We start from the raw sequence: 16,675 nt of genomic DNA on the forward strand, positions 1-16,675 counted from the left end.
TTACCACTGTCCAGTGTCATATATATTTTATTTGTCTCATCTATTGTCTATTTCGCTGACTAGAATTAAACTTCATGAGAGAAAGGCTTTTGTCTATTGTGTTCTTTCCTTTACCCTAGTACCTAGAACAGAGCCTGGCACAGGGAAAGTGAGTGAATAAGTAAATGAAGTCATTTTTACCTTGAAGAAATAAAATCCAAAATTGTCTCCCTAGAAGTGATAATATTTGTCTATATAGAATGCTGTGTACAAACTGATCAGTCCATAAATAAAGACTGGAGTGAGAATGCAGTAAAGAGTGTAGAATTATGAAGGAAAGAGGAAGAAACTTTTCAAGAACAATCTTTGAATTAAATAGTCAAGGAAAAAATATGCTACTAGGGAAAGGAGAATGAGGAACCAAAAGCATCAAATCAGGTAATAGATGAGAAAACCCCATGTAAGTAACAGCCAATAGGATCAAGTGAGACTTCCATAGCCCTCCTCTTTGCCCTGCCCACCCTCCCAGGGGCCTTGGCTTCTTGTCAGGACAGGATTGTTAACAGGCATCCTCCAGTGGGGCTTTGCTGGGGCTGAGATCACCTCCTGCCTTGTCTCCCCCTTTTGTGTAACATCTGTATTATATTGGAATGTGGCATACTACAAATGATCAAAGTAGTGGTGATTTCTATGAAAGGAGAGAAAAGCCTTACTTATTTATGACAGTGACAGAGATGATACAAGTGGAGTAATAATACATCTTCTTTTTACTACGAGCCTTGTCTGACTCATATTTTGGTGACTTGCTGCTCTCCTCAGGCTATTCCCCCCCCATATTTTGAAGTGGTGTTTTAACAAGATATTCATTAGCCACGGTCAGGGAAAGTGTAGACTCCTTGGATAGCTAAGGACCATCTCAAAAAGCTCCATCCCTTTATTTTTCCCAAATATACAATTGAGAATAATATAACTGACTTAACTTACCTTATAAGATATTTGCAGACATATAATAGTCACCGTTCATTTATCAAAAAATACTGCCTTCTATGTCCTAGGCATTCTACTAGGTTCTGGATATTCAGCAATGAGACAAATAGACACAGATGCTGCCTTCCAGGGAAGTGAACAATCACAAAATAAACAAGTCATACAGTGTTGATCAGATGGTACTATTCGCTATAAAAAAATAAGGGTACAAGGACTAGGGAATGTTGGCTGTGGCCATTTTATTTTGGATGATCATGGATAAACTCACTGTTAATATGATATCTGATCTGAAACATGCAGGAAATGAGGGAACAAGATGTGGATATCTGAGAGGAACAAGAATTCTAGTTAGAGTGAACAGCAAGAGCAAAAGCCCTGAGGTGGCAGTGTGTCTGTGTTATTAAAAGACCAGTGAGGAGGCCAGTGTGACTGGAATTGGGGGTTGAAGAGGAGAGTGATAGGAGTTGAGGATGAGGTCCACAGGCAGGGGAGGCAGACTGTATGCTCCCTTATAGGCCATTAGACTCTGAACTAGACACAAATACAGTTGAGGATTTTTGAATATATGTACAAAATGTTATGATTGTTTGTGTTGAGTATGGCCTGAAAAGAAGGAAGGGCAGAAGAATGGGGCCTGTTCGTTGCAAAGATTCAAGGTACAAATGAAGATGGGTTGAATCAGGGTGGTATTGATAGAGAAAGTGAAAGTCTGTGGCCAGACTGTAGGTACAAAGGAAAGTCAAAAGAACAGAATTACCATTTTTAGTGATAAGGAAAAGTGAGAGGAGCAGGTGCAGGAGCACCAGAGATTTTGAGATGTTAACTTTGAAATTCCTCTTAGACATCCAAGTGTAAATATATGAAGGCAGTTGGAGGTTTGAGTCTAGAATTCTTGTGAGATATCCAATCTAGAATTATTGTTTGCAAGTAATTATAGTATCTGAATGGTATTATACACTCTTAAAATTTGAATTTATGTGGATTTTATCTGTTGATAGTTACTGTATTAGAGATTTTGCTGACTTATATCTACATTTATCATATTAGAAATTCAAACAAGAAATGTTTAAAACAGAAGAGTCCACAAGCCCACATACCATTAGCTGTCAAATGATTATGTAATAGGGCCTCTAGAAAATTCCACTATATGCTTATAAGAGAAAGAGAGAGGTAGACAAATAGTGTTTTAGTGTTATAATGAAAATGACTTTGTCTTCCCCCTGTGCTAGATGCTGCAGAGGATGCAAAGACAAAGTTATCAGGCACTCCAGGAGATTCCAGACCAAACTTAGACAACCATGATTTAAGGAATAAACAAACTAACAAATGTGAAAGTGCTTAGCCAAGAGTCTGGTCTTTGCGTCTTTCATGATCATTGTCCTTACAGTTTGGTTAACTTTCTAGCCCAATGCATGTCAAATTGGTTTGTTAGTTGATATTCAAAATCATTAAGCTCCAAGAATTTTATATATCTTATGTTTCTTCTTCTTGGCTATACTTACCAGTAGATGACATTTTTAAAAGCACTCATCAAAATCACTAGGCTTATGGTGCTATGGTGGTACAAAAGGCATGTGGTGTTTGTTATTCCTGCTCAGAATCACAAATATGAAGTCATTACATTGAGAGCACCTACCGTGTAAGTGCATAACACTGCAAATATCCATCATAATGATAGCAATAAACAGTATACATAGCTGGAGCCTCCTTAAGCACAGAGTCCACATCATTTTAATCTTTGCATTCTCTGTAATACCTAGCACAGTGGAAAAATGATTCTAGGGTCAGCTGTAAAATACTAAATAAAATGGCCTGGGGAAATAAGAAATGTGGTTCTTGGTTTCAAAAACTCACAACTTAAATAATGGCACAGATAGTACACTCAGGAAACAATTGAAGAAAATAATTACTGAGTCAAATATTTATCAATTTAGTAAATACTTATTGGATATTTCCTGTTATGTTCCCAGGATTTAAATTTTGAGAGCATTCTGAATAGTAACGCTTTAAAATACAATAAAAGTTGCAAAATAAGAATGTTATTAGGTTAAAATTATCCTAAGTACCTGCCTTCCAGTGTAGATGGAAGATGCAGATGTATGAAAGTTATATGTCTGTATCCATTTGGTAAAATAATATTGGCCTTCTGTTAGGAAACAGAAAGTTGGTTTTGATTATGAAGAGGCACAGCTCTCTCCATGCAGAGAAGCAGCTTCTCAAGATAATAGCCTGATCCCTATGAATTATGGACTTCTTTACTAAAAGAGTTTAATCCAAACCATTCCTATAAATTATATTGTAGATGATAATCCTTTTTTGGAAAGGAGGATGGCTAATAGCTATTTACCTAGTTATTATGTGGAAGGATATCATGGACAAATCATGAAAGAATTTGAATACGAGTATGAGATATTGGATTTGATTGGATAGTAAATAACCATTATACATTTTCAAGCAGAGCACTGGTATGATGAATATAATGTTTATGAAAGATTATTTTAACAGCCCTATATAGGCTGCAAAGAGTAGAAGAAATATTAGAAGAGAAATAAAGAATTTTAAGTATGTTCAAGCATCACTGCACATTGCTCTAGTGATTTGGGAAGTGCATTTCCTAAATAGCTATGGATTAAAAGAAAGGATCACCTTTGAGTTCTGGTTTGGTCAGGAAAATGATTTAGAGAACATCAAATTTTAAGAGCTGTTTGCAGTTATTCATTCTTTCAGTAAACTAGCCCTCAATAGAAGCACCAAAGAAATTATGAGATCACATTTTTCCCCATCAAGACATTTCCTGAGTATGTGATGAATGTTATGATGGGGGAATAAGTAGTGGATTATACAAATATAGACACAACGTTTAAATAAATCTTTTAAGTTATTTGTCTTTCTTCTAGAAATGTTTGACAGACATATACGTTCCATCATTAGCAGTGACCTCAGTGGCCATGATTCTCCAAGAGGACCAGTGCCTGGAGAAGGAATGGTGGAGGGAAACAGACAGGAAATAGCCCAAGCAATCTTGATACACCCTCCTAGGTTCTCTTGAGCCCTTGGAGTCTCTTGAGCAAAGCCTGCTTCCCTCAGAACTCACCAAAGAAGTTTCTGGTTTCTGAGTTTTCCTTTGTTTTTGTTTGCATTTATTTGTTTCTGTGTGATATATTTGCTCTAAAAATTCACTTTCCTCTTTCCTCAAACTACCACCCCCGTTTTTTTTTGGCTAGCGATAGAAGGGAACTCATTTGAAGAAACAGATGCCAGCGATGCTGGTGTCAGTCTGTGTGATGATAGGTCTCTTATCAACATCATGGGGCCAGAAGAGTTGCTTCCTCTGTTAATTCCAGTTTCATAGAAAGCTGAAGGGGGGTCCCCTCACTTAATGCTACATTGTCTGGGATATCGTTGCCCATGCATGCTTCACTCATGGCAACATGCTCTTCTGTGTTTCTTCTCTGTCCAGAGCAGTGTTGGTTCTGTAAAAGCTCAGGAGCTTAACCTACTAATCATAGATTAATAGACCCATGATCTCTGGATCAGCTTATTTACAAATTACTTGTTTATAAATCAGCAACATATAAATCAGAGATCAATTTATTTATGATTTTTCCTCCTACTTTATGAACAAGTGTTTACATTGTTTTGCCAGAGATGAAAATCTCCTTTCGCCTTATGTCACTTGATGCTTCATCATATTTTATCTTTTATTTAAAGCTGTCCTTATTTAAAGCTGTCCTTTCAAATCTAGAAAATAATTTGCTTTTTATTGATCCAAAACTATCCCAGGTGACAGAAATATGAAACCATTCTGGTTGTCAAATGTGATTTGCTGTACTCAAAGCAGATTTCTGGCATGTTGGGGACGATCCTTTTCCACTTTTTACTTTCTTTCCTAAGTAGTTTCCAATAGAACCAAGATGTAGCCTATAATTATGTGATTCAATCATATTATATATACATGTAAATAGGCACAAGTTAAACAGGCCTCATAGTAAAGATAAAGCTGAAAATAGTTTTACAAAAGTGTCTCGTTCAAAAGTTTTTGAAACCATGTGCATAGCCTCATGTTTTGCAAACAAAATGGAAGCATTTCATTTCTTGATTTCGTTATTTTCAAATATGTGTTTTTTTCTTTTATTCTTTCCTAGTGTGCACTGGTGTGTGAATGTACAGCCCCAGAAAGTGTGAACGGAAAAGATAACTTACCTTTTTTGAATGCAGGTATGTACCTCAGTTTTGGAAACTGATATTAGTTTCATATAAACGTAAATTTTAATTTCCCATGAACTCAATACTGAACGTGGGCAGCATTCTCACAGAATCATTTGTGAACACTTAGTAAATAAATTGGTAATCATGAGAAGTAACCATCATCTGTGGAGGGAGGCTAGACTTGACAATTCCATAAGAAAGATATAAAAACACTGTGGCTGTATGGCAAAGGAAATTCCTTTTAGCTTTGGATTTGGTATTATCTGAAACAAGACACATTAGAAGACAATAAGCATTAGAAATATGAAGCTCTTATTTAGTTTGACTTTCTAATTATAGAGTTCAAAACAAAGTTGTTAAAACAGTACATATATGGGTTAAGTAGGAAAAATTCATATACACATTTGTACATTCCTGGGGTATATATGTATTTAATGTGTTACTTACAGTAATATATTTGAATTTCAACAAGACACTAAACTATGTGTTAAATGATAACCTTGTGAATAAAACTGAGACTTATAGGACCAGTTAAAATTGTGATAATATATATAGTAAATTATGGAACTAATATTTTTATGTTAATGTAAATTATGTTACCATTAATAATAGTAAACAATGACTATTATAGTGACAAGCAGCAGGCTAAATGCCTCATATGTCTTGCCTTCTGACCTGTGCTATGAAAATGGCACTGTCATAATCCTCATTTTACAGATGAGGAAATCGGTCAAGGTCACCTACCTGGCAAATGACAGGTCCAGAATTTAAATCCAGTTTTGATCCCAAGGCCTTTGCTCTTAATTAGTAGGCCATGCTATTACCAAAAAGCCATTAATTGACAAGTTGGTGTAACAATAGAATAAGCCTTAATATTTTTCTAGCCCTGTCATGTCGTACATTTAACCAATGACTTAGATAGCATAATAATCAGCTTAGTGAATGATACCGAATTTCAAAGCTTACTAATATATAACTGCTAAACTATTAGCAACCTTTCGCTGGCAGAAGCCTCTACTAATAGGGAATGGAGAAAGGGAAGGCAACCCTTTTGACTCAGTTTATACTTACAGAGAACTCAAAATAAAATGGAACAATAACAAAAAATCAGTAATTATACTTGCATGGAATGAGGGATTGATTATACCAAAGAAGAGGAGCAACTTCTTAGCCTGTGAGCAAACGATATTGTTGTTCATTTCATTTAGGATGTAATATTGAGAGGGATGTGCAATGAGCAGTGAAGAGTCTACCCAGACAGCTAGATCAGCCATGTATGTTAAAAGCACTTCATAAGTTTTCAGGCTGCTTAAAGTATCTAATATATCCTCAAAGCGTCCTCCTCACATTTATTTTCTACCTGAAAATTGACCAAACTTTTAATCCTTTATTTTAATGTATCCACACAATCTATTTAATTTAGGAAATGTCAATTTTGAGAAATAAAATTGAGTGTGGGACATATTAAGTACATATTAAGTGCATATTAAATACAGTTTGGATGAATCAGGTTATCACCACAATCATCTACATTATAATTATAACTTTTTAGTAATTCACTCATGTGAACCTTGTAGTTTTTTATGCACAGAGAAAGAAATGCCATTTTAAAATACTGATTGGCTTAATATGCATTTCAAGGAGAAAGAGAAAAATGGCTTTCTAAGTAAGAAAATATATTACCTAAGGAAGAAGAGACAGAAGAAACACAGTGAAAAATAAACCCATACCTCCATATACCTGTGCCATAAAATCTGTAAGGCATGAGTCTTAAAGGCATACTAACTATTCCAGATTACTAGGATACTATTCCTAATGCATCAATTGTTATACGACAAAGGCAACTGACATGGAACTGATGGAGGCAGCTGCTTTCCATAATTTAAATATACTTAGTGGAGTGAAAGATGATTGATTACTGCCTTTCTCCTTTTATGGAGGTGACAGTTTGGGTGGTGATACTCCACTTAGTTCTGATGATATTTCTTTTCTTTTTTTTTAATGTTTATTTATTTTGAGAGAGAGAGAAAGAGGTTGAGCAGAGGAGGGGCAGAGAGAAAGGGAGAGCGAGAATCCCAAGCAGGCTCCATGCTGTCAGCACAGAGCCTGATGCAGGGCTTAAACTCACAGACCATGAGATCATGACCTGAGCCAAAGTCAAGAGTTGGACGCTTAACCGACTGAGCCACCCAGGTGCTCCTCTAATGATATTTCTCAATGTCCTTAGTCCATGCGATCCAGAGGAACACTCAGAACCTAGGATATTTACCACAAATATTTTCTTTGAGCCTTCTTACATTAGGGAAAGATAAAACTAAATGGGAATCAAATGTTACAAAAGCTAGGTTTTTAAAAAGTATTTAAATGCAACTAGGTTCTCTACGTGAAATGTTTCTGCTTAAAATACAAAAGTTCATCATACAGGTATAGAATATGTATGACTTTGGCTTGTGTGTACCTTTGTCTATTGTTCTATTTATTTTTCTATGTAAACTCAGCAACTTTGGAATTAATCTATTATATTCCCATGTGGTATTTTTTTTAATCTGTAGGCAAAGAGAGCTACTGACATTTTTTTCAAGTCTTTGTATTAATGTATTATGTGGAACTTGCCAGCCTCAAGTGAGTTATGAAGTACTTATTGAGTGAATGGAAGAGAATGTCATATCTCATAGCAGCTCTTCACTATTCTATTTATATCTCTAGAGGTTTAATTTATAATTCAGGAAATTCACTCATCTATTGTAAGACTAACAAGAAAAAAAGCTCTTACCCCTGAGTTCTCACCTTTTTCATGCCTTGCTTGCCTTGCAAGGTGAATGTGTATGTTGGGAGTCTGGGGAATGGAGGGCAGAAGGAGAGAAAGGAGGGGGTGGGGGCAGAATTTACAATTCCTTAAGAAAGTTCTGTAAGTACCTTAGCTTTATGGGAAAACAGTCCTTTCAGCACAGTAAGTATTAGAAATGTGAAGTTCTTATTTAGTTTGACTCTCTAATTATGTAGGTCATAACATAAATTTGTTAAAACAGTTATTTGCTTATTCATTTGGTTATTTGCTTATTCATTGAAGCAAAATGGTAGTAAGAAAGCTTAAAACTGCTTGTTGTTGGTGGGGGTAGGGTGGGGAACAGAGAAGTGCAGTTGGGTCTCTCACGTGTCCTGCTAAGTCACATCAACTGAGGGACTTCTCTGCAGCCGAACAATACCAAATAGCTCTTGTGGTATTAATATAAGAGCACTGGACAGGCTGTCAGAAGGACTGGTATCAAAGCCTAGATTTGCCCACCAGCACCGAGACCCAAATACATGGGTCAGCCTCTTCGCACATCAGTGCTTTTCTTTTTTCTTTTTTTTTTTTTAACGTTTTATTTATTTTTGAGACAGGAAGAGCCAGAGCATGAACAGGGGAGGGTCAGAGAGAGGGAGACACAGAATCTGAAACAGGCTCCAGGCTCTGAGCTGTCAGCACAGAGCCCAACGCGGGGCTCGAACTTACAGACCGTGAGATCATGACCTGAGCCGAAGTCGGCCGCTTAACCGACTGAGCCACCCAGGCGCCCCACATCAGTGCTTTTCAAATGATCACATTAACCAGGACAGTCTTTGACTTCCTTTTTTGGCTCTCACACATGTGAAGTCAATATAGCATAATTCAGCTATTTATTTCATAAATGCATTTGTTTTAATCAGTTTCATATGGAGTCACATACTAATTTTTTGTCATTGTCACAGTTGTCTTTCTCAGAAGCCATTTATATTTAATAAGCCTGACCAAAAATAATACCTTTTTAAAATTCTGTCAGAAAGATAATTCTCTCTATATTCCCAGTTCTTCCAGCTCTCCTTGTAAAAGTATAATGCACGTCAGCCCATAGACCCTTCTGTTACTATGCCAAATCTGAGGAACTAATGGGCCCTGTCACAAGGTTTCCTATTTTCTTCACATTTTGAGTAAGTTTCCCCCTGTCAGCAAGCATTAGATCTGATATAGCATCTTCCTTGGTTGAATTCCATACTTCCTGAGTCATGAAATTATCCTTTATATTCTTTAAAGGCCACTTTCATGCTGTAGATTAACGTGTATACTGTCCTTCATATTCATAGAGGGGATATCTGACAGCTATGATTTCCGTGACTGTGTAAGGTGGAATCTAAACAAAAATGAGGAGACCGGCCATCTCTCCATCCTAAATCCATGCAGTTGCCTTCCTATTCAGAGAATTTATTGGTGTTTTGCATTTCTTGCTTCACAGATGAATCACGCTTTTTCTCAAAATAGGCCACTGTATCTTTTATTCTTTTTCTCAAATTGGGGTTAAGCCATCCACCACTTTGCAGAAGATGCTAGATTATATGCTATTTAAGAAAAAAGAGCATTGCTTATTTATTTCTGTATCTCCAGGGCCAGAACACAATAGAAACTCAATAAATGCTTGTCAGATGGCTGATAGCCAGTGTATCTTATCATCTCAATTTATGCTTCATGTAACAGAAAATGACATTGTTATTCTCTCCATGAGAAAGATGTTTAAATTTAATTATTTAGCTTTTAAATCAAAGAATTTATCACTTTCCTTAAAAATTACTGCCAAATTCTCATTTTTAAGTGTTTTCTGCCTCCAGTCCATACAGCATGTGACTCTTAATCTTGGGGTCATGAGCTTGAGCCCCACATTGAGTGTAGAGATTACTTTAAAAAAATGTTTTCTGCCTCATATGACACCATAGAGTTTATCTGCCTCTCACAATACCACATGAGCCAAATATTGGGGTAATGTTCTCCTCACTAACACTCCCATCCAAAGCAATGCATGACTCACATTATTTTAAGAGATTGTCAAAAATATGTCCCTTTATACTCATTTTGAGTCCTGATGAATTCCAACCGAAAGTCAAATCCCCAGTTTCCCCCTTTATTTTCTTTCTGTTTATTCATGAGCTGTGAAATCTACTACCTTGTCAGACTTTAGATGACATCATTTTATATAAACAAAGATATCTCTGTTGTATTTTACCCACACTAGTTTAAATAGATTTTGTCCTTGTATTTGTAACTCTCTAATATGTAAAATTTGGGGCAATTTTGACTTCTAATACTGGCCTTTGATCTTTTATACTTACCAGATTTCTTTGCCCTCTGCTGTTTTAACAAATGGGACAGAGTCCATTAACTTTGCTCTTTGGGAATTACCATATGTTTTCATTACTGTGTACTAATATATTTAGGATGTTAAGTAGCTTCAATGGAAGAGTGAATTTCATGATCTAATAATCAATGAAATCATGTCTTAGACACCTTTAAATGCTTCAGCTGTCTTCCTGGTATCAGTCCATTACCTCCTACACTCCCCACCTAGGTAAACTAGAAGAAAAATGAAGGCAAGAAGATGATAGAGTTAAAAAGCCAACATTTTGTGGACAAATGTGAGGATACCTTTCTCTCAATCATGTTTTTTTTTTTCATCCTTCATTCTGATGCCTGTGCTCCCTTGAAGTGAGGTTTTCAATTGTATTCTTCACTCTTGCATTTTTCCCTCTCTCTTCACAGTTGTTGGTGCTCTAACTGTTCTCCTGGGGAAAGTAGTGACGGGAAACATGAGTTGAAAGGTTTAAGCTTATTTCTGTGGAATGTTTATTTTTACTGGGCACTGTGCTAGGTGCAGGAGATAAAATGAGGACAAGAACAAAACAGCACTGTCCTAGCCTTCACAAAGTTCACACTCTAATGGGTGACCTGGAACAGTAAGTAGACAATTGTAGCACAACTGGTAAAAACCATGACAGAGCTGGGGATACGAAGTACAAAGGAGAGAAACCTGTAGGGAAGGATGAGGTGGAGGCCAAGGAAGGCTTCCTCCTCCAGAATGAAATATGAGCCACCGTCTACCTCTCCTGGTTGTATCTTTTACTTTATGACTGAACTAGAATGAACAGAGAAAATCATGCAAACTAGAGAGAATGAAGCAAATCATTTTCTGATCACCTAAAAACTAAAACCCAAATTGTATACACTAAACTTACCAATTTATCACCAACTGGAGACTAAATGCCCACAAATATTATCTTTATGTCCTAGTCTGACATCTATAATAGTTTTTCTTATTCTTGGCCTTAGATTGAAGATGGAGGGCCAAGAGCTTATGGGTTTGACTAGACTAGAGAAGCAGCACTTTGTTCAAGATAGAAAATATCCTATTTTCTATTCCATTTTTTCTGTTTCTCCTTTAAAAACAACACAAACAATAATATAAGTTAGATTTTATAACAGATCTAGAGAAAATTAATGAAACATTCTTAGGAGTTCATTTTTTTAACAACTTATTTCATCTTTATTATTTGTAAACAGATCTCTCTTTGCTGTGTTTTCTGTGTTCCTGTCGGGTCTCCTTACCGTCTCTTTTCAATAACCATGTTCAGGATGGTGTTTTAGTGATTTCTATTTAGGTTTTTCAGTTCTCATCCAGTCTTAAAAAGAGCCAACCTACATTTTGGATGTATATAAATCTAAGATATTTCCAAGTACAAATGAGGGAATGTCAGTATCTAATTGGATTACACAGACTTATCTTTAGTAAGTATAATGTAGCATTTGGAGAACAGGCAATGCATGTACATTCAGCTGAATAATTAAACTATTAAACAACTGCATAGTTAAAAGCAACAGAATGAATTCTCTACAAGAATCTGTAGGACATTAAAATAATGATTTTTTTAAGGCTTAAAGCCAATAAAGTCAGATTCCATTTAAATATGTGACTCCTACCACCTCCTGAATGCAAGAAAGTTCATGAGGATAATCACATATGAGCTTCCACTTGAGAAATATATTAAAGACAACCAGAGGAAGTAAGTGTTTGGCTTTTTGATAACTCCCTTGTCCCTAAATCTAAATTTGCAAAGTTTCTTGTCTATCCACTGACACCCCTAACACAGAAACAGGAAAAAAACAAATTCCTATGGTATCTTTCTGGTTTATCCTTTCTGCCCCAGTTCTCTTGAACAGCCATGTTGTTTTGTTTTTAATGTGTCGTCTATGTGTTGGCTCTGTTGAACATTTCTTTGGCGTCTTTACTTTGATAATGCAGAATTGGGACAGCTTGGCTTTCACAATTTCTTAGCAAGATACCTTGTTAAAGAAGCGCTGCTATGGTGTCTGAGAGAAAACAATATAGAAATTCGAGTTGTGCTGCAATTTGGTGTGTGTGGGGGGGCAGGGGGGGATCTGCCATCTACTTTCTGTTCCTGTGCTCACCATAGAGAGTGGACTTCAAAGAAATGTAACAACATCTGTACCAACTTAGAACTTTACTCTTAAGTCATCTCAAGACCATGATGTAGTCCAAAATATCTCTGCTACTTTTCTCTTGGCAGAATCAGTCACATGATATTTTTAGCAATTGTTTTGGCAAAAGCAGTGAAAAAAATGAAGAGCATACACACACACAGGGGTCTCTTTAAAGAATTTATAATAGATGTTAGATAGTGTTCTGAGTTGACAGGCCTATTGTATGGTGAGAAATGCATCTCCTACATAAAGAAAAACCTGGCATCAATGATAAGCCAGAGCTGAAAGTGATGGACTCATTCACACAGCTGGAATGAGTATGCAGAATTGTTGGAATTGAATGTCTTCTATAAGGAAGAAACATTAAAACAAGGTTACACAAGCATTCATAATTTATGATCCATTGTTCAGTATGTGGTGCATGAATACAATATGCCTTTCTTTTATATGAAGATGACAAAATCCCCCCATTATCAACACAGTAAGAATTTTGAGTTAAGAACATCCTATCTGGTCTTTCTTGTAACCAGTGCAATACATTTGCATAGCAGTAAAATGTTAGGCCATATTTTTTTTTTCATTTTTTAAGTCATACTCCATTTTATGATATTTTAAGATACCGAGTATATGTTCTTGCTTTATACATAGTAGGTTTTTAATAAGAAATGCTGCTGAATGAAACTGGGTTGTAAGGTGGACCCCACTATAGCTACATTGAGATCCTGATTTAGTACTAATGTTTGCAGATCTATGAATTTCAAAAGATCAGAACCTGTAACATGAAAGTTAGTTGGGAGATATAATTGAGATTGATCAAGTTGCCTGAATTTTTGTTTTAAATTTGTCCCAAGTGTTTTCTTTAAAAACAGTAGCATTCCCACAGAGTCCTTGTTTGATATGTACCAGATGGTCAGAGGAGAGTTCTAGAACTCATTAATCAAACTGCCCTTGACTTCTGCTTAAGCCATTTCAGTGAAGGTTGATACTTAAACACACTGAAGAGCATTAAAATAAAAACAATAAAATCAAAAGTAGAAAGGCTACTTTGGGATAACTGAGGAAATGAAGCATTTTATGTTTTGTATCTTAATTCAAATTCTCCAAAAAATAACTATTCTTTACTGTTTATAAAAGACAAGAAAAATGAAGGATTCTTAACCAGAGTTTGGGAAATACAAAAATTCTGTATAATCTTGAAAAAGCAAAACAAAACAGAGGTTTAAAAGAAGCACATAAACTGAGTATACACAAACTAAGTAATTGAATATTTACTTAGGTTACTAAGCAAAATTTTGGACATTTCAGAGATTGAGTTTTTGTCTTACTATGAAAGAAGGCATATATATTTCTGATCATGTTAGCTATATTAGAATTCATGAGATCCCATAAATGGTTTAACCTTACTGATACTACATTGAATTCAATACATACTTCCTTTTCTTCTCAAACTCTAGAGATGGAATTGAGGTTGTAGTAAAATTCTTACATCTTTGAAACATTGTCACTTTAAAAATTAATGACATAGGGGGAAGGGAAAAAAAAGAGAGAGGGAAGCAAACTATAAGAGACTCTTAACTACAGGGGCGCCTGGGTGGCTCAGTCAGTTAAGCATCCAACTTCGGCTCAGGTCATGATCTCACAGTTTGTGGGTTCCAGCCCCGCGTCGGACTCTGTGCTGACAGTTCGGAGCCTGGAGCCTGTTTCGGATTCTGTGGCTCCCTCTTTCTCTCTATGCCCCTCTACCACTCATGCTTTATCTCTCTTTCTCTCAAAAATAAATAAACATTAAAAAAATTAATTTTTAAAAAAGAGACTCTTAACAAAGGGCTGATGGAGGGAGGTGAGTGGGAATGGACTAAATGGGTGATGGATATTAAGGAGGGCACTTGCGATGAGCACTGAGAATTATATGTGATGAATAACTAAATTCTACACCTGAAACAAATTTGACCATATATCTTAACTAACTAGAATTTAAATGAAAACTTGAAAAAAGAAGAAAAAGAAAATGGAATACCATCGTTTCTTTTATAGGCTCACTTATATTTCAGATGAAAGAAAATATATCTGATGAGGCCCAATCTACAAAATATATAAAGAAATCATAAAATTCAATAGCAAAAAAAAATCTGATTAAAAAATGGGCAGAGAATATGAATAAACACTTTCCCAAAGAAGACATAAAGATGGCTAACAGGTACATGAAAAGATATTCAATATTACTGATCATCAGGGAAATGCAAATCAAAATCATAAAGAACTATTACCTCACACCTATTAGAATGGCTATTATCAAAAAAAAAAAAAGAAATAACAAGTGTTGGAAAGAATGTGTAGAGAAAAGGGAACCCTTGTTCTCTGTTAGTAGGATTGTAAATGGGTGTAGGTGCTGTGGAAAACAGTATTGAGGTTCCTAAAAAAATTAAAAATAGAATTACCATACTATCCAGTAATTTTGCTTCTGGGAATATATCCAAAGGAAATTAAAACATTAACTTGAGAAGGTATCTGCACCAACATGTTCATAGCAGCATTGTTTATAATAGCCAAGACATGGAAATAATTTAAGTGTCCACTAGCAGATGAATAGATAAAGAAAATGTGATATTGATCTATCAATTGATTAATTGATCCATCAATAGATATCTATATATAATGGAATATTACTCAGCCATAAAAAAGAATGAAATCTTGTCATTTGTGACATCATGAATGGACCTTGAGGGAATTACACTAAGTGAGATAAGTCAGACTGAGAAAGACAAATATCATATGACCTCTTTTATATGTGTAATCTAGTAAAAAAACAAACAAACAAACAAACAAACAAACAAAAAACAAGCTAATGGATACAGAGAACAGATTGGTGGTTGCCAGAGGTAGGGGTGGCTGTGGGTGAAATGGTTGAAAGGAGTCAAAAGGTACACTTTTCCAGTTATAAAATAAGTAAGTCTTAGGGATATAATATACAACATGGTGACTATAGTTAATAATACTGTAGTTTAAAGTTATTAAAAGAGTACACCTTAAAAGTTCTCATCACAAGAAAAAAATTATAGCTATGATGGTGATGTCAACTAGACTTATTGTGGTGATTATTCTGCAGTACAGTATATAAATATTGAATCATTACATTGTACACCTGAAACTAATATAATGTTATATGTCAATTATACTTCAATAAGAAAGAAAATAAAATTAATTTGATATATGGATCTGTGACATAATCTAATTGATAAAACTTATAGATAATGTTTATGTTAAAAATATAATCTCTTCAGGCATATAACTCTAGATTTTATTTTAATTTTTTTTAACTGGGCATACAACTCTAGATTTTAAATATTTTCTCTCAACATATTGGAAATATTCTACTATATTCTGGCTTCTATTGGTGTTTTTGAAAAGTGACCACTTTGGCTAATTCTTAGTAGTGGGTAGGTAGGTATACTGGAAGATTTGAATCTACTTGTTGAAGAATGGGATCTTTGAAATCAAGGTTTTTGATATATCATCAATTCTGACAATGATAATGTATAGACTATGCCTCTGAGAATGGATGATTGCAGAGGAATGGATGAATAGATCCTCATTTCAATGTTCAAAAAGCTATTATATATTTACCCAAGTAGTGAATGAGATACAGTCTTAGGGAGCCCTAAATTTTGAAAGGAATTTTACCTTATATATTGAGTAGTCTTGGCCCACATAACCTGTGCTCCATTTCAATATCAAATTTTGTTTTTAATCAGTTTTATTAATAAACTGGAGCCAAATAACCATAAATATTTGACTGATGATTGACTTGATAATATATTGCCCATTAAACTTTGGTGTATAAGTGAAACAAAGGCATTCATTGCTAAACAGCAGTGGAAATCAATTTCTGACCTGAAATAAATGGCTTGGGAGTGTGGTAGATATACTGGCCTCATGAAAAAAGTATCAAGTCTTACCTTAATCTCTGGCCCTCCATTTTTCCTCTAAATCTATTAAAATCCTGGATGGCATAATCTTGTATTTCTTCCCTAATTACTTTCCATCCACAAATACAGTTTTTTTCAGAGCCTCCTTTTCTTGTTTCTCACAACATGTAATGTTAGGAAAGTATTTTATTGACTCATTGGCACTAAAGTATACGTAATATTTGAATTGTACTAGAGCTTAATCCAAGGAAACTTTCTGGAATTTAAGAAATAAACCATTTTTAGTAGT

At 35.2% G+C, this 16,675-nt stretch overlaps 1 protein-coding gene across 1 annotated transcript in view; it reads left to right on the forward strand.

Annotated features, from left to right (window-relative positions):
• INPP4B (inositol polyphosphate-4-phosphatase type II B) overlaps nucleotides 1-16,675 on the forward strand; it is a 797,369-nt gene that overhangs the window by 579,975 nt on the left and 200,719 nt on the right. Inside the window, 1 exon segment of the mRNA XM_030313011.1 lies at nucleotides 5,112-5,184. Within this exon segment, the coding sequence (XP_030168871.1) occupies nucleotides 5,112-5,184 (73 nt within the window).

Source organism: Lynx canadensis, chromosome B1, assembly GCF_007474595.2.
Source record: "Lynx canadensis isolate LIC74 chromosome B1, mLynCan4.pri.v2, whole genome shotgun sequence".
NCBI lineage: Eukaryota > Metazoa > Chordata > Mammalia > Carnivora > Felidae > Lynx > Lynx canadensis.